The sequence below is a fragment of the Pelodiscus sinensis genome, chromosome 6 (assembly GCF_049634645.1).
Source record: "Pelodiscus sinensis isolate JC-2024 chromosome 6, ASM4963464v1, whole genome shotgun sequence".
In the NCBI taxonomy this organism is placed as follows: domain Eukaryota; kingdom Metazoa; phylum Chordata; order Testudines; family Trionychidae; genus Pelodiscus; species Pelodiscus sinensis.
This window is the reverse complement of record NC_134716.1, coordinates 96,967,882-96,992,431: the sequence shown is the minus strand read 5'-3', so window position 1 is coordinate 96,992,431 and position 24,550 is coordinate 96,967,882. Positions and strand designations below refer to the sequence as shown.

Here is a 24,550-nt window from a genome sequence, read left to right as displayed (position 1 = left end):
CCGCATGGGGTGGCATGCAGCTGGTCTTTGTGAGGAGCTGGTTTTTTAAACTGGCTCCCGCCTGGCGCCCCATGCTGCTGCCTCTAATAAAGGGGTAGCAGAGGGATCCTAGGGAGTGTGATCAGAGTGTACTGGCTGCTGGCCCCTGGGGCTACAAAACTGTTGAGCAACCAATACGATTTTATGCAATTAATCGACCAGTCAATTAACCTGAAATCTAACATCCCTAGACACCAAGTCAATTCTTTGCATAGGTATCAGGGATTAAAAATTCATGGCCAGTGGTTGATTTTTAAAATGTCATGCAGACTGTTAAGAATATACTTACATTTATTTTCCCTCTTTTTTACTATTATCCCAAGTACAGTAAAGTCAGTTTGGTAGGGAGGCTGGTGGGGAGGGGTTGTCTCAAAAGCAGGTTTGTACAGGGATGCTACAGCCAGGACCAGTAGGGCTGCCAGAAACCCCAGAGCAGAGCTGGAACCAGCTAGTGGTACTTGTATTGAAGCCCCCAGAGGGGAGCAGGATGGAACAGTAGATGCCAAAGTCAGCCAAATGGAAGGCTGCCAATTGAACAACACTGCTATATAAAGCAGCAGCACCTCCACTTTGCTGCTACTTGACATTCTCTCTACCTCCAAATGTTAGATGTATATTTAGTCTCTGCCACTACAATGTACCACAAACTCAAGTTCAATTAGTTATCCAGCATAAATCCCCAACTATGCCAAAATAATACCTGTCCTGTAAGCAGAACCTGTATTCTCAATTCCTCCATGCATGATTTACAGACACATGACACACAGAATATCAGTTTTATTTGCAATCTGAAGGAGCTAAGTCATTTTGTTTCTAAGGCCATGTGGTTGCACCTCAGTGTGTGTGGTTTAATTATCCACGTCAGTGGCATTCTATAAAGTGCCAAACTAATTATACAGAAGAATCAATCGGTTGATTTCACAAAGAAATAAATCCAGTGACTCAGTTGGAAAACTGTAAATAGATTTAGAGACCTTAATCTGATAAAGTAAAGCATGATCAGGAAGGTTTTCCCTGGAAAGAGGACACATTAACTGAGAACTTCTACTGTAAATTCTGGCTCTACATCTATGTTTTTATTGAAAAAAAAAAAAGCATGAGAATATCTTCATCTAGGATAACATACAAAACTATTGTGCTTTTTTGGCACAATTTCTTATGCCAGTTACATTATTTGTTTAGAATGTGTCAAGCAACATAGGCAAATCTGAAGGTAACGCTTTGTTTGCCTTAACAGAGACCTGTATTGTTATCACAGGAATGTCATGTGCCTTTGAAATAAAAGGCAAAACACAAGAGAAAAAAAGGTTACTCACCTTGTAATTGTTGCTCTTCGAGATGTGTTGCTTATGTCCATTCCACCTAGGTGCACGCACAGTGCATGCATGAATTCGAGAAGCTTTTTACCCTTAGCAGTACCCACTGAGCCAACCAGGGAGATCCTAGAGTGGCGGCATTATAACAGTGCATATATATCCCTGCTGGCCCTCCACCCCCTTCAGTTCCTTCTTGCCGATGAAGGGGAGGTGGGCAGGACTTGGAATGGACATAAGCAACATCTAAAAGAACAACACTTAGTAGGCAAGTAACCATTTTTTCTGCAAGTGCTTTCTTATGTCCATTCCATCTAGGTGATTCCAAGCTGTACCCATGGAGGAGGGTCAGAACCTTGGAGGAGATGGATTGTAACAGCTCTGTCAAGGACTGCATCCTCTCTAACCTGCTGAGTAATCACATAACAATTAGCAAAGGTATGAACCAAAGACCAAGTAGCTGCCCTGCAGATATCCAAGATCAGCACCTTGGGTAAGGCTGCAGCTGTAGAGGGGGCCTGAGCTCTAGTGGAACAGGCTGTGATCGGGGTGGCCAGCTTCCCTGGCAGGTCATAGCATGCCCTAATACAGGCCATGATCCATGGTGAGCCAACACCAGGAATGTTTGGAACACAAGGCACACTGCTCTTAACTCTTGGACATTTATGTGCAGTGACTGCTCTGCCCGGGACCACATATCTTACATCCTATGCTCGCCTAGGTGGGCTCCCCATCTTGTATTTGAGGAGTCCATCACCAGCTGCATCAAGGGGGGCTGCAAGGTGAAGAGAACCCCTCCACACACCTTGTCCTCTTGCAACCACCAGTACAGAGTGCTGAAGACCCCTGGTGGAACAGTCATCACCATATCAATGTGACTGTGGGCCAGGTTGCAGACCTTCGCCAGCCACACCTACAGTGGGCATAGATGTAGCCTGGCATATTGCACAACATGACCCAGTAGTCTCATATAGTTTCTAGTGGTTGTCAATGGTGTGACTATAAGTCTCAGAATAATGTACCTCATTGCTGCAAACCTGGTATTTGGAAGACACACACCCCTTGTCATGGCACCCAGTCTTGCCTCCTCAAATTCTAGTACTTTCATGGGGATGGGAGTAGATTTTGCTTTGTTCACCAGAAGCCCTACACGGCAAGAGGTCTCTCTGGCCAGATCTATGTGGTTCAACACCTGGAGCAACCTCAGATGAGCCAGTTGTTTAAATAGGGGAAGACTTTTACTCCCCTCCTGAGAAACCCAGCCCCCAGTGCCATACACTTGGTAAACATCCTGGGAGCAGTAAACAGGCCAAAGGATAGGACAGTAAACTGGTAGCAGTCTGTGCCTACTGTGAAACCGAGGAACCTCTTGTGGGAGGGGAAATATCAAAGTACGCATCCTTCAAGTCGAAGGCAGTGTACCAGTCCCCTAGATCAAAGGAGGGAATGATGGAGGCCTGTATCACCATCCTGAACCTCAGCTTTCTTAAAAAGGTAGTTAGCCCCTTGAGGTCTAGGATGGGGAGAGGTCTCCTTTGGACTTTGAGATTAAGAAGTGCCAAGAATAAAACCCCTTCCCCCAAAATGTGTGTGGAACCGCTTCCACTGCCCCCAGTAACATGAGCAAGGAAACGTCCTGACTTAAGAGGTTCTCATGAGAGGGGTCCCTGAATAGGGAAAGGGAAGGAAGATGGGAGGGACAGGAACGGAATAGAGTATCCCACCGCCACTGTTTTGAGGACCCAGCAGTCTATAGTGATGTAGAGCCATGAACGGTGAAATGGAAATAGTCTGTATTTTGGGAACTGCTACTCTGCCCTTGGGCGTAACTTCAAAATCCTGACCTTGAGCCCTTGGTCCTGGTCAGGGATGAATCTTGACCTTCTCCTGCCAGCCCTACTATTGTTAACCCTGTTACGCCACCTGCCATCCCTCCTGCCTGGGTCCCTGTTGGTAAGGCCTCTGTGGCCTTGGGTTTAAGGTGATGTTGCAGGGCAGGAGTATGTATGCCCAAGGACTTAAGGTCACTGTTGAGTCCTTAAGGCTGTGCAGCTGGCCGTCCATCTGCTCTGAAGAGAGCCCCGACCCCTCAAAGAGCAGGTCTTGCAGCATTGTTTGAACTTCAGATGTAATGCCAAACATCTGCAGCCATGAGTTTTGCCGCATTACAATCCCCGTGACCATTGACTAGGTTGCTGAGTCAGCAGCATCCAATGCAGCACCGTACAGGACACCACCCTGACTTCTCTGGTGAGGGCCCCAACTCCTGCTGCAACTCCCTAGGGAGTTAGTCTTTAAAACTTATCCACAGCCACCCAGGAGTTGTAGGCATACCTGCTGAGCATTGCCTGTTGGTTGGCAATCCTCACATGTAATCATGCAGTGGCATAATCCTTCCTCCTCATGAAGTCCAGCTCTTTAGGTTCCTTGCTGTTGGAGGTAGGCCCGGGCTGGCTCTGCCTCTCTGTGGCACGTTCCACAATGGAGTCAGCAGGCAAATGGGCAAACTCAAGTTCGTGGCTCAACTGTGGAACAAAGTACCACCTCTCCACACCCGTGTCTGCCAGAGGGTTTTAGTAATTTTTGCTACCTTCTTGTTAAGGGGCAGAGCAATTCTGGTTGGGGCATCCGCCATCAGAATATCCACCAAAGGGTCTGACTCTTCTGCCATCTCCTCCACCTGCATCCATAGGTTCTGAGCAAGTCTCCTAAGAAGCTCTTCGTGGGTGTACATGTCCATGGCAGGTATGGTCGGAGAAAGGTCTGCCAGTGCCCTTCTCGGGGTGTTGAGGGGCGTGGTGTCAATACCCCCCCCCAGGGGCACGCAGGCCCCATCCTGCTCTGCCTTACACCCAAAGATCCCCAGGAGTTCGCGAGGTGAGGTAGGGGGGCTCGGGCCTGCCCTCACTCCGAGCTCCGACCCAGGGCCCTAAGGACTGGGGCTCTCGGCCCCAGTTCCGGTTGGAGGGGGGAGGGAAGCTCCGCCCCGCAACACACCAACCCCCCGGGTTCCAGTACCCTGCCCTGGGTCGCTTCCTACCTCCCTTGCCAGGTTGCCGTGGCAGCTTGGTCCCTGGGTCCCCGCAGGAGCGGCCCGAGATGCCTCCATCCGGCCTCCCAGTGTTGGGCTGCTCCGCCTCCCCCTCCCCCCCCGCTGCTGGCTGCGGCGCCTCTTTTAAACGTCCTGCCGCGGTGACGACTCCTGCAACTGGGGCGGGGATGTCTCCTCTGCTCGCTGGCACCGCCTACACCGAGGGCACCTGCACCGGCCCATGCCGTGGCGGTTTGCCAGCTCCCCGTCCTTCCAGCCTTGCCGGGGCCGGGGCTGTCCACCCAATCCCAGCCAGCCCGCCCCCCGGGCTTGGCCCCGTCCGCGGCGGAGCAAGCCGCGCAGGGCTGAAAACGGCGCCGGGTCCGTGCGGGGCGCAGGTTCCGCCCCATCACACAGGGGAAGATGACAATGAGTATCTGGGCATCCCTAAATCCTCAGGCAGCACCCCTTGCGGGGCCTGAGGAGGGTGCTGATGGGGAGACTCCACTGCAGGCAGTGCAGACGCAGATGGCTCCAACTGGACACCAGATGCTCCCATGGGACTTGCTCTGGATTCTGACACTGGAGCCCGGGTGAGCAGGGTAGCAGACAGTGTGCCTCTAAGTCCTGAGTGCACTGACACGGAGGCTGAAGCAGAGGACGACCTTGACACCCCCAACACCTGGTGCTGTGTCTAGGGGGTCCAAAAAGGACACTAGGCCAGTGGTTGCCATTGCAGCAGCCACATCTGGGAGGTTATCAGATTGGTGTGCCCAGAGCAGTGCCGTGAACGTGACCGGTGCAGGTAGCAGGACCACACCAGTGCAATGATGATGCCCTTGATATCATCGACTACACGTCTGACTGATGAGTACTCCAGTGCCGACCAAGACAATGCGGCCAGCAGCAAAGTGACATGCCACTGCTCCTGGCTTCCTCCAGTGCAGTGCCAGCATATAATATGCCAGTGCCGGCCCAGAGTGCAGATGGGGTACCTGTGGTACTGCTTGTGGTCCAGCCTAAGCTGAAGTCGAAGGCTGTCCTGTTGGGGCCCGATGCCACTGGAGGTGCTAGGCCCCACCATTGCGTCTAGCAGTGGCAGAGAGCCCCTTGGTGCTGAAGTCATTCTGCATGGCACAGACAGGAGCCTCCACCTGACAGTGCCAGGCCTGATGAGGCTGTGAGCTCAAATCGGCTCCTGAGCCTCAACAAATGTGTCTGGGATCAAGGGTTCCCAGACCGTTTCCCTGTACAAGTCCTGGATCTCCAGAATATTGGCCCGTGCAGAGCTCCACCTAGACCTATGCAGCATGGGAGAAACATAATGTTAGGGTAGGGATGGAACTTTCTGGTGTCCCACCTGCGGACACAACTCTTGGTCCCTTCCTGATGGGGTCTTTTTTGATCTTGGTGCAGGGAATGGGACCAGTGCCGTGGATCAGCCTGTTAACAAACGTCTCAGCACAGTGCCTGTCTCTGTCAGTGTGCTTCTTACAGATGTTGCAGGTTGGAGCATTGACTCCACGAGGAGCAGTTTCAATCACAAGTTGTGCTCCTGCTTTGTCCTGGGCTTGTAAAATCTGTCAGTCATTCAAGAGTCAGTTAAATATCCCTCTCCTAGGCACTTACGGCACTCCCAATGGAGTTCCCCACAGGGCACAGGCTTTTCGCACCTCACACAAAGCTTGAAGTAGAGAGGGCCCCCACCACCATTGCTTCCCCCCCCGCAAAACCAGGGGAAATGAAGGTCAAACAACAACTACTCTAAGATAAATTAACGTTAACAGTTGCAGGGGGGTAACTGAGTTAGTCTGTAACAGAAAAAAACCTTAAAAAAAAAAAAAACTACAAATAGTCTGGTAGCACTTTAAAGACTAACAAAACACCTAGATGTTATCATGAGCTTTCGTGGGTACAACCCACTTCTTCAGATGACCCGAGTGTTGGAAGTCCAGCTTCAAGGATAAATAAGGGAAGAGGGAGGGGGGAGAGAAAAAAGGAAAAAAAAATGAAGGGGAGGAAAGGAAAAAAAGAGACAAGTGAGTAGATACGCTTCAGAAGTATAGCCGAGTAAGTCTGTAACAGGAACAACTTAAACAGACAAGTAGCATCTTAAAGACTGAGTAGTATAAGAGGCTGATAAGAACCATTAGTTAGCACTTGGTTCCTGAGGTCTGTTTAGAATCTGGTTTTGGTCATCTTCCTTTCCGTTAGCACCTTCATTGTTTGGTTGGTCCAGGAAGATTAAAGTGTTCAACAGGTCTGTGCTGCCTTTTTGGTTATCTGATGTGTCCATTAATTCTTTCCCGTAGAGACTGTTCAGTTTGGCCGATATACATGCAGTGGGGCATTGCTGGCATAGATCACATTACTGGATGTGCAGCTAAATGAGCCTCTGATTTGGTGGCGGATATGGTTGGGTTCAGTGATGAAATCACTTGTGTAGATGTGTGGGCATAGCTGGCACTGGGGCTGATTGCAGGGGTGAGTTCCTGAATGCTTATGATGTAGCTGTGTTGCATAGTTACCGGAAATAATTTGTTTCAGGTTAGGGGGTTGTCTATAAGCGAGAACTGGCTTTTCCCTCAAGGCCTCAGAGTGACTGGTCATTTTCCAGGATAGGTTGTAGATTTCTGATAATGAGTTGGGGGGATTTAAGTTGTGGACTGTAGGTGATGACAAGTGGAATTCTGTTGTTTTCTCTTTTGGGCCTGTCTTGAAGGAGTTCATATCTAGGTAATTTTTTGGCTCTGTCAATTTGTTTTTTCCACTTCTCTAGGTGGGTGTTTCAGTTTTAACAATGCTTTATATAGATCCTGTAGGTTTTTGTCTGAGCAAATCCAGTTGTATCTTGGGGCTTGGTTGTATACAATAGATTGAGAAATGTGTATGAGATGGAAGCTGGAGACATGAAACTAAGTGTAGCAGTTGGTAGGTTTCCGGTATACTGTGGTGAAAATGTGTCCATCATTTAATTGTACTGTAGTGTCAAGGAAGTGGATTTCTCGGTGGACTGATCCAGGCAGAGGTTGATGGTGGGATGGAAGTTGTTGAAATCCTTGTGAAATTCTTGAAGGGTCTCTTCCCGTGGGTCCGTATGATGATGTCATCGATGTAGCATATGCAGAGTAAAAGTGTTAGGAGGCAAGAGCGGAGGAAACGTTGTTCAAGGTCCGCGATAAAGATGTTGGCATATTTTGGTGCCATGTGGGTGCCCATGGCTGTGCCGCTGACTTGAAGATACAAATGGTCACCAAATCAGGAGTAGTTGTGGGTGAGGACAAAAGTGGCAGAGTTCTGTAATCAGGTGTGCAGTGCTGTCATTGGGGATGGTGTTCCTGATAGCCTGTAATCCATCTTCATGTGGAACGTTGGTGTACAGGGCTTCTATGTCCATGGTGGCCAGGATGGTATGTTCAGGAAGATTACTGATGTTTTGTAGTTTCCTCACTTAACAGCTACTAAACTAATTATTTACAAGATGGAGCTATTTACAAATAAGGTAACGAATGCTAAAGGCGCACTTTAAAAAGAGCAAGCCAAGTGTTCCAGCAACCCTCATGGGCTGTAAGAAGGAATTGAAGGGAGTAGAGGGCCAGCAGGGATGTGTGTGTGCTGTTACAGCAGTGCCACCCCAGAGGTCTCCCTGGCTGACCCAACAAGTTCTGCTAAGAGTAAAATGCTTCTGCAACTCATGCGCACCTAGGTGGAATGGACATAAGCAAGCACTTGAAGAAGCGAAAGCCAAGAATTGCAGGGTTTGCATACAAAGTCCTATAAACTGAACAGAGTATTAGCTTCAGGAAGCAGATTGGTTTTAAGTCAACAATAAAATCTATGCAGTTAAAGTTATTTCAGGCATACAACCTAAAAAGTAATACATAGGTGTAAATATTTTTCCTTAACAGTTACAACAGGTCTTCTATAACTTAGTGTCACAGCAGGCTTAAACCTGATTTCCTCCCGTCTGAAAAGGAAAAAAAGACTTAATGCCCAAATAAGCTTGGGATGGTGAGACCATTTTTAGGTTTGTTTTTTAATTCAGGTCTAAGAATAGATTTCATATTATTGTGTATATTTTACATTTTTTTCTTATGCTATTCTTAATTATCTCTTTTCATCATGGAAAAATGTACATGTAGTTACTAGGGATACAAGAGTTTAAATGGGTAACTGGTTAATCGATAATTACCAGCATGGGTTAAACTCTTCATATGGTTGTCGGGAGCTGCAGTTAACCATGTAACCGATAGAAATTCTATTGGTTACATGGTTAATAGTTTTAAAATTTTTTACACACCCCTAGTAGTTACCAAGTTCACCTTTCACCTGTGCCCATATGGGTGACTTCACAAGTACGCCTGAAAAAGATTAAGAAATCTACTGTATCTTGGCTAATAAATGTTAAGACTTGATAAAGCCTGCATCTTTGTGATAATCCATGGGGGAGTTTTTTCCCCACTGTTTTTTATATTACATACTTGAATCATGCTTTTCTGCAAAGTTTCACTTTGATTACTGAGATTAAAGTTTGCTTCCTCTATGAATTCTGAATTTTGCATTAAGACACACTAACCATAAAACAGCAAGTCAGTAAAATGAACACATGCTAACATGAAGTGCAAAAGAATGGGGTAAACCAGAGTGGGAGACAAATCTACCCCAAGGAGTTCAATTACAAGTTTAATTAATACTTTTTCATAAAAATAAGCATAATCAGCATTGAAGTATGTCCTCTGGAATGATTACCAAAGAATGAAGGAGTATAGCAATGTTCAGCATACAGGAAACCCCCGTGTTGCAACCCTCCGTACTTACAACTATTTTTATAAGTGCAGAAGGGGCCAAAAAAACTCCCCTTACATCCTCGACTCGCATTTACAATGCAGCACGACACCTATCATAAATGAGGGTTTGAGTTATGATGCCCCCAACTTGCAACGCTTCTCTAGGAACTGATCGCATCACAAGTCAGGGGCCACCTGTATTTGGCACATACACACTTGCAAAGTCAGTTACAAAATGCCATGTGAACACCTGTTCTCACTTTCAGGTGATATCTCCCACAAATTGTTGTTCAGCCAATTACATGGGGGGGGGGGGAAGTAAGATGGAGTGGACTTGTGGGCTCTAAAATTTCACATTTTTTTAATTCAGTTATGTAACCCAAAAAATACAAGTACTATAGTACAACTTAAAAATGTAGTAGGTGAATTAAAAAATAGTATTTCTTATAATTTTTACAGTGCAAATATTTGAAATATAAATTGAACACTGTACACTTTTGTGCACTGTATGTAGACAATTAAAAAATATTGAATACATTTCAATTGACAGTATTTTTTAAACAGTGATAAAAACTAATCAATCACTGTTAATTAGCTAATTTTTAGAGTGGAGCATTAACTGAAATTAACTGGACAGCTCTACAAATTAGTGTATTAGAGCTATATGTTCGTTCCTTTCCTGAAACATTTGTAGAGCTTTTCTTTAACCATTTTTATCTATTTTCAGAAAGCAGTCATAAGATCTAGCCTTCTATCTGCACAAAATGCAAATGCAATGCAGTGCTGCTAAAGGAGTGATCATGCATATACAGTATCTGGTTGGCATTAAGTAAAATACACAGTTTACATCTGTGGTCACCAACCACTAGATCGGGATCTACTGGTAGATCTTGGAGCCTCTGACAGGTGATCCTGACTGATTCAGCCAAGAGGCTATCAAATGCCAGCACTTCAGCTGCCTTTCCCTGTGCTGCTGCGCAGCTCCTGCCCTCTGCCTTGGAGCGGTCCTCTCAGGAGCCTCTTGCTTGTTGGACAGAGGAAGGAGAGGAGGGTGCTGATGTCAAGGTGCCCCTCCCTCTCTGTATCCCATCTCCACAGAGCAGAGAGGGGACACAACAGGACTTGGGATGGAGGGAGTAAGCTGGCTGCTTCTGAGAGTGGAGCAGGGCCAGGGCAGGGGTGAGCCTGCCTTAGCCCCACTGCACCACCACCCATGTGCCACCTGAGGTCAGCAGGGCCCAGCCGGAGCGCACATCCTGAAACCCTGCCCCAGTCATGAACCCTTCCTGCATCCCACGTCCCTGCTCTAGCCTCAAGTACTCTGCATCCAATGCCCTCTCAGAGCCTCCACCTAGAACCCCCTCCAGGACCCCAACTGCCTGCCCTAAGATCAGAGCCCCCCCCCCCATGCTCCAGATCCCTTAATCCAAGACCAGAGTCTGCACCCTAATCCTCAGCCCCAGCCTGGTGAAAGTGAGGGAGGACTGGGGAGGGAAGGAGGATGGAGTGAGCAGGGATGGGGCCTTGGAGAAGGAGCACAAAGAAGGCAGGGCAAGGGTATTTGGGTGTGAGGTAGATCTTCGATTGCACTTAAATTCAAAAAGCGATCTCGTGCTTAAAAAGGTTGGAGATCACTGGTTTACATGGATTATGTAATGCTATTGTTTGCTTTAAATAGCCACTTCCACCCCTGAAATTCTTTAAGATACTTCACAGTGACTAGTTTAGCACCTGGAGTCTTAGCATGTTGCCACATGATTAAAAAGACTAACAGAGATTAAGAATGTTTCTAACATGAAATGGTCAGCATAAAAAACAAAACAAAAAAACTCCACAACCCACAAACATTTTCAAATCAAGGACTACTCTGAACTAGGCAACTTGTTCCTTGGTAATTTACGTAACATCACAGCACACAGCCCCTTTTCTGCAAGCCATCTAATTTGATTCTAAGCACCCAAGTCTCCCTGCAGGTAGGCTCTGAAGGATCCAAGAATTCATCATGTGTATCTTTTGGTCTATGAAAAGTGTTAACCCCTGCAGACAATATACATTATGAAGCAGAGTTGCTCACATACCAAGGTCTGTAGAACAAGGGACTTCATTTGTTACATATGGCTTTTTCCATAGAGATGTAAAAGATTAACCAGTAGGGCTGGAGCAGCTCCCTGCCCATCTTGAGCAAGGGGGTAGGCCTGCTGCAGCAGCCCCCATCTAGGGAAGGCCCACCACACATTACACACAGCAATCAACAAAAATATAGGGCTATATATTTACATTTCTCCAGTGTTTACACCATCTCTCTGACTCCAAAATGCTATTACAATGATGACCTCCTGGAACCCTCTTAAGTCTTTCCCCCACACGCAGATGGCTAGAAATTCAGCTACTTACAGAGAAAATGGGCAGGGTGAACCCCACTGAATAGAGGACAGTGGATGTGATGGTACTGTCATGGAATGGATACTTGATGCTGTCATCATTACAGAAAAAGCCTCTCTGATATGGCTTTATTTTGGCCAAGTTTAGAACACCAAGGGGTAAGCCAGCTGTTGGGGGAAGGAAAAAAAAAAAAAAAAAAAAAGACACAGATGGTTAAATTAAAATTCACTTTAGCGGGCATGGACAAAGTTTCATAACAGCATGCAACACTTAAGTTTCCCTTGAGTCAGTGAAGGATATTGAATACCATGCAATGCAAACATTTACCTAACCCCTGCTATAGCCAATGTAAAGACGGTCTCTTAGTTAGGGACAATACATAAGACCACCTGCCAAGAACTGCAGAAACGGAATGGAAGTACAGGAGTTCAGTCTTTTCTTTTAACAAAAAGCCACACACAACATACTGACAAAAATTTGCTTGCCTCATTTCAATTATTATAGGCTTTAAATAGAACATACATAAAAGTTAATAGGATATAGCCCTTATATTTAGAGCTCTTTCTGCAATAATTTGATCAATTTAATAAAATATTTCTGAAGGGCAGCGCTGAGCCACAATCAAATATTATAAAAAGTTCATCATGAAGACTACATTAATCCCTTCACTTTTGAGACTTCAAGAGCTTGCTTACAAAAAAAGGATTTCTACTGAAAGATTCTTAATTTCTCTGCAGTGCCTACAAGTCTTGATAGAGCTTTTAAATAAAGCAGAACAGAAAGACTCCGTTCCTCTAAAGAGCAAAGAAAATGCCCCGGTAACTAAAGAGCCCTTTGAAGTCAGTGACAGTAATCTATTCCAGTATCATTACTAAATTTTAACTATGCTAACAAGGACACAAGTTTGTAGACATATTAATTCTCATTAAAGATTCAAATTCAAGAGTCTCTTAATCTGTGTCAATTCCTTAATGCCAAACTTAATTTTCTTCCACTTTATTCTATTCATAACATTTGCCTAGTTCCAAGTAACCTAGTCAAGAGCTCTCAACTCCTGAAAATCAGAAACCAGATGCAGATGCAAGAAAGCTAACCCTAGAATTCAAATCCCTAAAAAAATTTGAGTACAGGTGTGTGGCAGCCTCCTCCCCCTCACAATATTTTATGAAAATTGGCTTATGAATATAAAGATGCATAACTCAGTGATGCTCTAAACAAAATACCTCATGTAACCGATCTATTTTCATGTTGCAGTCTGCTGGGATCTATATATCCTATTTTGGTGCATGTATCATTCTTGTATGTCAAGTTAAAAATATCAAGTATGAGGCTATTTATAGTTTTAAATGTACTAATGAAAGCCATTACTGGTGCCCCCCACGAAGCCTTAACAATTTGATGATCAACTTAACTTGTAAAAACCCTTGTTTGTACTGTAAGTCCAAAGGTGCTTGGATAGTAAGACATGTAACCACGCAACCTGGCACTGGGATTCCATTTTGACCCAGGTATTTTTCCTGGAAAGGGGAAGTAGAATAAAAGATTCAGTCCTTTGATTTCAGCTTGTCTGGAAAACCCTGGAAGAACATAGAGGGTCAGGACCCAAGTCAGAGTAAGAAAGGTTGTCTGTGACCTGAAGATTATGCTTAGAACAAAAGAACATATCATTAGGGTAAGAATCTGCTTGCATTAATTATTTTAGTGTATTAGAACTAGCTATGAGTTTTCTTTTCATTTTAAATTAGTAACTAACTTTAAGCAATCTGCTTTCCCTCACAGCTACTTAATAAAACACAATAGGTGTTAAGTACACTTTTCTTTACTATCAGGCCCAGTGTAAGTAATTGTTACTGGGGGTGGGGAGAGTGACAACGAGTGTGCAGGTATCTCTTTCATTGATAAAGCAGGTAACAATCCTCATGAGTGTTCCTTATGTAAAACGTCTACACAAAGATGGATTTATTTGGGGGTTTGATCCCTTTTTAGAGTTGGTTACCTGGGTGCTGTGCCCTAGAACTGCATTCTCCTGGAGCTGAAGTGGTTCCCATTCTGCATTGCTGTTCAGTGGGCCGTAACCCCAAAATTTGTCTGAGGGGAGACCAGAGATTCTAGCCAGGAGGACAAGATGGGGGAGAGCCCCAAAAGAGCAAGGCAGTGGCATAATCAGCACACTAGGGAAAAATTTTAAGGGATCTTCTGTAACCACACCCCATCACAAGGTCGATAGGGGTAAGTGACTCCAAAATCCAAACTAGCCCTGCAGTATTGGTTGTGCATCACAGCCAAAACTAGATTATTATATATATATACACACACACACACACACACACACCACACACACACAGTAAGATATGTACCTTAAGAGACACAAACCTTAAGGGGACAGTTCAGAGTTTAGCACCTTCAGACTTGCAGTCTAACCTTGACTTGGGCCACATCCTAATTTACATCTATTTCAGATCCAAAGCACCACCTTCTTGATTCATCTCTTAATGCCATCCAAGGCCGGCTCAAGGCACCAGCAAAACAAGCAGGTGCTTGGGGCGGCACATTGCCAGGGGCAGCATTCCGGCCCCTGTGGAGGCCGCCCAGAGATGGGAGCCTGCGCCTGGCCCTGGGCCGCTGGGAGGACAGGGCAGGGCAGCTGCGGCTGGTGATGCTGAGCCCGGCGGGGCAGGCCGTGGCCACAGTGGCTGCTCCCGGCAGCTGGCTCACTGGAGCGGAATTCAGGAGCTCGGCAGGCGCTGGGACTCAGCTGCGGTGGGGCCCCATCCCCCGAGCAGGGAGCCCCACAGAGGCCTCCCCGAGCTAGGACCCCCGCACCCTGCTGCTTGGAGACTGCGCCTGGCCTCGGGAGCCCTGTGTGGGTGGCCCCGGGCCTGGCCCCTATTGGGATGCTTGCTGGGGGGCGGCCACAGTTGGTGAGGCTGAGCCCAGCCGCCTTTTCTGTTCCTTCATGAGTGCACCCCCTCCCCCCCAACCGGCCAGCTACCCCCTGCCCGTGCACCCTTCCCGCAACTCCCCTGCCCATCCTGCCTGTGTTCTCCCCCCCCCCCACACACACAACTCCCCTTGCCCGGCTGTCCCCCCCGGCCTGTGTGCCCCTGCCCACTGTCCCACAACCCCTCCCCCCTTCTCCTCTCCCAGCTCAGTCTCTGCCCAGCAACCCCATCTCCTGGCCCACTGCAACCCTGCTGGGACCCCATCTACTCCCTCCCCCCCCCGATACCCATCTCCTGTCTGGTTCTCTAAACAGTCTCCCCTCCCCCTACTCTCTGGGCCCTGTACCCTCCCCCCAACACACCCCTACCAAGCAACCCAGCCCCCTTGTGCTGTGTCCTGACAACCCTACCCCTGCCTGGGACCCAAGAGATTCTCCCTCTCTTTTTGTCTGAGGAAGGGGAACTCCGGTGTTCCCAGTGCCCATGTCCCCAAGTCCCTTCCTGTCTGGGGCAGGAGAGCTTTATTAAAATTGGAATTGTGATCCCATTTAAACTGTATATTATTTAAAACAAATACTCACACACACACACCCCTTTAAAATTAAATTAAATTGTTATAGCCTAAATTTATCATAACCTAACTTACAAATTAATTTTAAAAATTAAATAGAACATGTCTGTCAACTTTTAAATAAATTCTACCAGTTCACTAGTATAAGTACCCAGAACCAGTGTTTACATCAGCAGTAGGTTCTTCTGCAGGTGAAGAGAGAATGTTTTTATCACTTTGATTTATTCAGCTAGTTCAATTCAATGATTAGTTCGTTCACTGTTGCAAAACCAAGAGTTGACAAACCAGAAAAACTTGTTTTCCTCTTCTCTCAGTAAAAAAACTGGTTATGAGAGCATTCTAACATCTTGAAGAAGATCATCACTAGATTCAATCTGTTAAATTCACTATGGATATTTCCTTTGTTTAATAAATTAATTTTAGATGCAAAATGTGTTTGGATACTTTTGTTGTGTCCTTCACATTTTAGGTAGTTTTATTTCATACAAAAATTAAATGCTAGTTTTGTTTAAATAGAATTTCCATCCAGACAGAAGTAGATGCAAATCATATGTTTTTAAAAAAATAGCCACCACGTAGCAAATAATAAATGGGTTAAAACCTGCCTCTTAAGGGTTCCTATTACACACCATTTTGTAATAGAATAAAAATGTTATAATTAAGAATCTGATTACATGTAAGTTACACAATTAGTTGGGCATTTATTTAGTTGATAGCTGTACTGAGTATATTCTCCTGGTTAGTAAATAGAAGCACCAAATTTGGCATAAATGTTATATTTAGTTGTAACACAACATGTTTTAAAGGCTGCTAATCAAAAGGACTCAACCATCCTTTAGGAAAAAATTTTATAAGTATAATTTAAATGATTAATTGCTCATTTAAACCTAGGTTTCCTGCTTGCCTATTTAAATCATGATTAAAATTAGAGATTTAAACCAAAGCTATTTAAACCAATCCACCCTGCTTCAGAGGCTGTTTGGTCCGTCCCTGAAAAAGAAAGCACAGGGCTGCACTCATGGAATAGGTCCTAGGCTAGTGGGGTTTTGTTGTCTGGTGCGTGTCTTGTTCTGGACAGTTGAGCTGGGGAGTTGAAACAAAAGTGCTCTTAATCCCTTTGAACTGTTTCATTGTATAGTGAGGCGGATTTTTGTCCATGGACACCAAGAGTTGGACAGCTTATGTGTTGGGGTTGGAGTCTGAGTGATTATAAGGCTTCTAATAATAAAATCCATTTGCAGAGTGAGGAGTGGGACCTGGACTCCAGCACTAGGTGATGTGAACAGCTGCATGCTTTGGAAGTCTAACTGGCTTGCTGTGGATGAACCTGCCCTCCCATTGTCCTCACGTGGGGAGTCCCAGGCGCTCTCCTAGGAGATGAAAATGTCCTGGGGTTTGGGCTCCCCCTGAAGCGCATGCCCCATCCCCCCAGGAGCCGCACAAGCTGCATTTGCGTGAGCACCCTCCTTGGACAAAAAAAAAAAAAAAAAAAAAAAAAAAAAAAAAAGGGGGGGGGGGGGGCAGCCAAAATTTTTTTTGCTTGGGGCGTCAAAAAACCTAGAGCTGGCCCTGATGCCATCTCTCCTCTTATAGTAAGCAGCACAGTTCCTTCAGAACTCTTCACATGAGAGATTTTTAGAACCACAGAGGGACTTAGAACTCTCTTCTAATCTAATGAGTCCAGACTTTTTTATTTTTATTTACGTAACAACAAGAGGAAATGCAATACTTGACGATAAGTAAAATACTTTAAATTAGAAAAGGTTCAAAATCTTAGCCAAAGAGAATTTACAATTCAAAATTTTAATTTAAAGAATACAATGCTATGAACGAAGTCAAAGAGGCATGCACTTCTTATCCCCAATAAGCATCACTGAAAAAGCCCTAATTTTTAAGTGACTTTAAAAGGAGAAGAAACAGGGTAAAAAGACAAGTCTACAGTACAGATTAATACATCAGAACACAGGAATAGTCAGATAAATGGCACAAAGATTGAGATGCCCAAAGGCTTTTGCAACCTGAAGGAACAGAAAGTAAATCAGTGTGCTGTGGGAGAACAAACTTAACATCAATGTTTGCAAAGGAAGTTATTCGTGTTAATTTTGTCAGTGATGCTGCAGATCTAAAAATCCAGTTCATTTCACTTTCACAACACTTCAGAGAAAGCCTGTGTTTTTGAAAAGACATGTCCTCCTGGATTCATTCGTCAAGATTAATGTTAGCAGTTAACATATACACCAGAGGTTGGCAAACTTCAGCACTCAGCCTATCAGGCTAACGTACTAGCAGGCTGCAAAACATTTTGTTTATATTGATTATCCACAGGCATGGGTCCCTGCAGCTCTCACTGTCCCAGCCAATGAGAGCTGTGGGAAGCAGATATACAATCAAAAGGCCAATGATACTTATTCAGAAAAAAAATTTAAATCACTTAGTAAGGCCAAGTACAGCACCTAATCTGAACACATTCTGACTGAGATTGCCAGCCCTCCATCTAAAGATTCATTTTAAAATGAATATCACATGTGATGAAGACTTCAGGGAAACATTCAACAAAACACTGGCAACCTGAGTTCAGATGCATGCTGTTCACCACTACACTGGCAATGCAGGTCATACACGCTCCATAATTCATTCATATATAGGGTTACATGAGAATTAGAAGTTTCTTGAAGTGTACACTCCATGTACAGTTGTCCTCTTCAAGTTCCCTGACTGTGCAACATGAGTCCTACTACACCCCCCCCCCCAAAAAAGGGGGGGATATTGGCTGCAACTGTCTTTTATTGCAGCCACATCATCACCCACATTCTGTTAACAGATTATTCTGTCATAACCTCTATAAAGTGAGGAAGAGCAAAGTTAAATAAAGGCATTAACTTTGTTTTTTCACATAATCCATAAAAGATAAGCCAAAGTGATTATTACTGTAGTATCGGTTACATAATGGCCTTTGAACTGAGTGAGGGTAAAGGACAAAGACATAACTACACAGTCATAAGCAGAGTCACAGTTCAGGATAAGAAAAATGTTTCCTCATATTTAAAAAAAAAGCCACAAATTACTCTTGATTTAAAGACTTGTTTCTTTAAAACAGCAACACCAAGAATTTAAAGTATCAGATTTTAAGTTTAATTTCCCTACTCATGCTGCCAGTATTAAAACTGGCTATGTTAAGAGTCTAGCTTACTTAAAATCATGCTGTTATTTACCCTTCCCTCAGCTTGAGTCATCAGAAAACTATTATACCACTTTTCAGTCTTAGCCATCACTGTTCTCACTTCTTGGTTCTCACATACTAAACACGCTATTCTACTTAGTTTGCAAACATTATAGGGGAATGTTTTGAACACACACTTCTGTTTAACTAAACCTCAAACAAAAGAGGCTTTAGACACACAAGTTCAATAGTCTAGACCTGCACTGCAGTCATATACACAAGTGTTTATTAAATTCAAAAAATAACATTATACCTATGCATTAGAACTAGTCAGAAGACCACAATATAAAGGTAAAGCATGTAAGTATGCTCCTGAAACTTCCTGTCCAACAGACAATAGGGATGTCAGCTTGTAGATGACTACACGGTTTACTGATATGCCTGGGCTTTTCAGTTAATCCTGACCACCACACATATCCCTTCCCTTGCTGCCTCTATACCAGAGGCAGGGAAGGGAGGAGGAAGAGGCGGAAGCCAGTGCAATCTGACCCCCACCGGATACACCTGCCCTCCCACCCCCACGCTGCTACCTCTGATAAAGAGGTAGCAGCAGAGAGGGTCAAGGGGGCAGACTGGAGGTGATACACGTGAGCAACCAGCTTTCACACCAGCTCTCCATGCACCTCTGTTGACTGGGAACTGTCCAAGACAGAACATCAGAAATGACTGCCCGTCGCAGGGAGCCATAGCCTGTAATACCTCTGAGGCTGGTATAGGGGGCTCTGTCTGTGAGGTGGAGTGTTTTCCATATAAGGGCATGTAAATTAATAATCTTCCCCTGCTCGCTCCACCCATTGCAGTAACAGATCAGCCAGTGGGCTGACTGGTGCTCAGGCCTGCTACTCCACCCACTGCAGCAAAAACCAACCTATGGGGTGATAAGTTCACAGGCAATAAAACAGGCAGGCAGCCCCTCTCTCACTGGGGATTCGCATTGAGTGAACGCCTGGCCTGATCACCCAGACGCCTTGCACCCCCCGCTCTTGAGTCTTACTGAGCGTACTCCGAGTTGGTCGACCCGAGTGGAGACAGTTTATGAGCGTGTGACCGGTACTTGTGTTCCTGCTGTCTCCAGAACTGGTATAACACCCCCCCCCACACACCATCATCCCTATCCTAATTGATTTTTTAGTTGTCCTTATTGCTTGCCAAGTGACAGTGGCTAAAATGTTACTAAGTTAGTTTATAAATAGTTGTGGTTTAGGTTTTTTACTGTTTCCTTGTATAAAGTTGTGTAAATAGTCAGCCCTATGGATAATACCAGTGTTAATTCAACTGTTCCTAACCCCTGGGCAGTTATTGGGAATTATTGTGATTTAGAAAAGCCTCAGGGAATTGTTTTGTGTTGTCTGGCAATCTGTTTAATTTTTGTTCTGATGATTGTCTGGCGCCATCAAAATAAAATCAGTTTGTTCTTTTTGAACCCCCCAGTTGTGGTCTCATCCTTTCCGGCATCCCTTCGAACCTCGTGTATTACGGGGACTGACAGGAACAAACAGCCTCTATCCGTAGGGAACTTGGGCACCCTGCAGACAGGGGCTGCTGCTACCCCGCACTACTGCTGCCTCTGTATCACAGAACAAAATTAAATAAAGGCATTAACTTTGTTTTTCTACACAATTCATAAAAGATAAGCAAAGTAGGGCAGCAGGTGGGAATAAGAATGTTAGCCAGTTACCCAACTCTTAATTGTGTAGTCGATCCAAATTCTATCAACTACACAATTAGTCGATAAGGGAATACACTCTGTCCTGGTTAGGTCCGGGAGCTACCCCCCACTGCAGCTCTGCATTTACTGAATAGTCATGTAACTGCATCAAATTTTAGTGTATTTCACTACTTGTGTGTTCTTATTTTCCCTGGGTGCCTGACTGGAAACTGAAATCTGAATTGCAACTGAGCACTTAACATTTTCCTTAATTTAATATATGTAATGGAGTAGAATGGAGGAACACTTGATATTATCAAACCGTACCCCAACTTGCTAACGAGTTATAGAAATGCTATTTACTTTCTCCTGTAAAATAAGAACTAGGGGTCATCAAATTAAATTAATAGGTTTAAAAACAAACAAATTCCTTGCCAGAATGTTGTGAACAGGGTTTAAAAAACAAACTAGATAAATTCTTGGAGGATAGGGCCATCAATAGCTATTAGCCAGGATGGGTAGAAATGGTGTCCCTTGTCTATCAGAAGCTGGGAATGGATCACAGAGGAGGGATTGCTTTAGGACTGCCTTTTCTGTTCATTCCCTCTGGAATACTTGGCATTGGCTGCTGTTGGAATGCAGAATACTGGGTTTGAGCGCTTGCTCATGTCCATTCCAATTAGGTATGCGTGAGCCACGTGCACGGATTCCGGAGCTTTTTCCCTTAACACTACCCACTGAGCCAGCAGGGGAGCCCCCTGGACTGGTGCTGGCATATCCGTGCATATATACATACCCTTGCTGGCCCCTCACCTCCTTCTTACCACCCATGACAGTAGCTGGGGTGGTTGTCAAGATTGACAGTCTTTACCCTTAGCCTGTATAAAGTTCTTTAGATCTTTAAGTGTTTCTCAGTTAGTTAGTCCCTCATTAGTTTCTGTAAATAGTTTTAGATAAGAAGGGCTTCTCCCTTACTGCCTCTCCCCTACTGCCTCTCCCCCGCTGGGGAAGGGATGCCAGGGCCCTAGGGATTCAAGCCGTGTGCATCATGCTTGAAACCTATGCCCCACGGGGATCCACGTGACTCTTGCTTGAAGTGTCTCGGAGGCCCATCGCACAGAAAGCTGCAACATCTGCAAGAGTTTTAAACCGAGGACCAAGAGAGAAAAGGACTCGAGGCTCAAGTTGATCCTCATGGAGTCTGCTTTACAGCTGCTGGCTCTGAAGTGGGGCCTGTTGGTGCGCAGTGCACTGACCTCGGTGTGGGAGGCTTCTGTGGTGCCGCCGCTAGTTCCAGACCTGATCAACCAGGATTTGGGAGGCTGTGCCACCTGAACCTAGTGGCCCTCCACTTAGCAGCATGGAACCTGAATGGCTGACAGGGCTAGAGCAACTTTGCTTGCAGGAGGTACAGAAGGTGTTGCTAGAGAGTAGAAAACCCTCTACCAGAGCACTGTATGAGGCCAAGTGGAGACGGTTTGCCTGATGGGCAGAGCAGAAGGGGGTAAATCCGACGTGTGCTACAATCCCCCAATCTTAGATTTACTACATCTTAGGCATCAAGGCCTCCCTACATCCTCACTGAAGGTGCATTTAGCAGCGATTGCAGACTTTCAACCGGGGGGGGGGGGGAGAAGGGGAGTGTCACAGGTCCATCCATGTTCACTAATACAATGGTAAAGAAGTTCATGAAAGGGGTAGACAGGTTGTTTCCCTATAGACACCTCCCAGTGCCACCCTGGGATGTCAATTTGGTCATGATGGGTCTCATGAGGGCACCTACTCTCTGAAGCACTTGTCAAGGAAGGTGGCATTCTTGATCGCAATCACGTCAGCCAGGAGGGTCTCAGAACTGAGGACCCTCACTTGGGAGCCCCCTTACACGATTTTCTTTAAGGACAAGGTTAGAATGCATCCCCATCCTGCCTTCCTCCCCAAGTTGATCTCTCAATTTCATATGTCACAAGACATTTACTTACTGGTGTTCTTCCCAAAACTTCATGCCTCGACTAGGGAGCAGGCTCTACATTGCTTGGATGTTAGAAGGGCCCTAGCATTCTACATAGAAAGGATGAAAGTTTCGTAAATCTCCACAACTTTTTATTTCAACAGCTGAGAGGATGAAAGACTCACCAATTTTGGCCCAATGCCTATCCTCCTGGAATACTTCCTGCATTAAGGAATGCTAGGACAGCGTGGGTGGACCAACGCCTCCACTGATGGCACACTCTACAAGGGTGCAGGCAATGTCCACGGTGTTCCTAGCGCAAGTACCTATCCTTGACATACATAGGGTGGCCACATGGTCCTCTGTGCATACTTTCTTAGAGCATTGTGTGATTACTCAGCAGGCCAGATGCAACCGTTGGCAGGGCTATGCTACAGTCTGTTAACATGTAGATGGGGTCAGTCTCTGACCCCACCTCCAAAGAGAGGTCACCACTGCTAGGGAGTCACCTCACTGGAATGGACATGAGCAAGCACTCGAAGAAAAAAAAATGGTTACTTCATAACTATTGTTCTTCGAGATGTGTTGCCCATGTCCTTCCAAATCCCACCCATCTCCCCTTCATTGGAGGACTCCAGCAAGAAGGAACTGAGAGGGTGAGGGACCAGCAGGGGTATGTATGCACCAATATGCCGGTGCCACTCCTGGGGGTTCCCTGGCCCACCATGTACTAATAAGGGAAAAAGCTCCGGAATCCATACACGCAGCACACGCACATTTAATTGGAATGGACATGAGCAACACATCTCGAAGAACAGTTAGTTACAAGGTAAGTAATGTTTTTTTTACATGGACTTTGGTCTGACCAAGCATGACCTTCGTATTCGAGAATTTATATAGATTACCCTATATTTATTCCAATTAGTTTTATGTTGCTATATAAAGGAATGCGTAATTCATTATTTTCCATGATTAATTATTTTATTTGTGATGTGTGTCAAAACTATTTTGGAGGGAATTCAAATGCAAAAAACCCAGCATTTTGAAGCTGATTGTTCACAATCCAATTCGTAACGGACTGATAGTGCTTTTGTTTAATAAATGCAGAAACACATTTTGATAAATTGACGCATCTTTTCTTATGTATCCAGGAGATATAAGGTAGCCTTATTTAACTAATCAAAAGAGAACAATCTCATCCTCACGCCCACATTTGATTGATATCTTAGAAGTGGAAGCGTTCCTGGTTTTTCCATCTGAAAAAAATCATTGACTAAACTACCTAAACAAATGAAATAAAGTTCTCTCTATACTTGTAAAAAGAGGCTAACAGCATTTTTTAAAATAGCTGTTTTAGCACTTAACTAGTTCCAGGTCCTTAGCCAGTGGCTTTCAGCAATTTATTACGCAAGAAATTCAGGCCAATAAACATACTAATTAATATTTTTTAATTAATCAAAATGATGATTAAAGTAAGCTTTGGCCTTAACAGAGGCTGCCATAATTTCAAATCAAATTTCTAGTTCAAAACCAATTTTAAAAACCCAGTATTTTTATACACATGTACAGTAATAGAAGTGTACTATCAATCTGCCAATGTCTTATTTCAGTATGCCTGCAAATTAGTCAGAACTTGTCTGACAAACCCAAAATGCCACACCTGGAGATCTGGTATTCCTGCTTTGCAAAAAAAAAGACAAACAAAAACACACCACACATGCACAACTATTCATTCAGGGAGGCCACACCCCTTTATACAAGGAGTCTCCAACTGAATAAAAAAAAAAAAAAATCACTAAGCTTTAATCGTAAAGTTAAAATACACCTTTATAGGTCACATTGTTCATTCTTAGAACGCTGTGATCTGTCCCAGCATCCAACCAATATTCCAATAGGGATGTGAACAAGTAGTCAACTAGGCAATTAACCGATAAACGTAGGCTGATCTGTTAAGCTAGTCGACTACTCATATCTCCTCCCCTTGCTGCCTCTGTGTGGACAAAAATTCTATCGACTACACATTTAGCTAATTACTCACTCTCTAACAACCCTACTCTGTATCAGAGGCAGCAGCATGGAGGGGCAGGAAGCTGGCCCACAAGGGGAGCTGCTTTTTAAACTAGCTCCCATCATGGACCAGGTGTCCCACCTGGCACCCCGCACTTCCTGCCTCTGATACAGAGGCAGCAGCGCAGAGGACTCCTCAGGAGTGGAATGGGATTGCACTGGCTGCCAGCCCCACTCCCAAGGAGCGCAGAATACTCAACTAACTGCTAAGAATTCATTTGTTTAGTTGACTCTATTACCTGCTAACATCCCTATAGTACATCACAGACTGGATAACAGGGATGTAAGCAACTAATTGACTAGTCGACTATCCGATAAGCAAAAGCTTATTGGGTAGTTGACACACTAGTTGACTAGTCACAAAGAGGCAGTGGGGGGCAGGAGAGAGACGTAGGGTTGCTGAAGGGAGCCAGCTTAAAAGCCAGTTCCCCCAGCTCCATGGGAGGGAGCCAGGGGTATAGCGGCAGTCAGCTTTGAAGTGTGCAAGAGTCCCCACTGGTGCTCTTATACACTTCAAAGAGGAAGCACCACATGGAGTGTGAGGTCGGCAGGCCTCCCCGCTGGCCCTGGACTACACGTGGCGTTTCAATCTTTGCAATGCA

At 45.1% G+C, this 24,550-nt stretch overlaps 1 protein-coding gene across 3 annotated transcripts in view; it reads right to left on the bottom strand.

The window, feature by feature from the left end:
• The window catches only part of PLPP1 (phospholipid phosphatase 1), a 168,507-nt gene that overhangs the window by 125,938 nt on the left and 18,019 nt on the right, over positions 1-24,550 (bottom strand). For 2 of the 3 annotated variants that reach the window (XM_075932461.1, XM_075932459.1), the window contains exons 2-3: positions 12,965-13,069; positions 11,565-11,719 (exon numbers count right to left, since the gene is read on the bottom strand). The exons of the other annotated variant lie outside the window; for it this stretch is intronic. In XM_075932461.1, the coding sequence (XP_075788576.1) occupies positions 11,565-11,719; positions 12,965-13,069 (260 nt within the window). The remainder of the gene's footprint in view (positions 1-11,564; positions 11,720-12,964; positions 13,070-24,550) is intronic. 3 annotated transcript variants of the gene reach the window in all.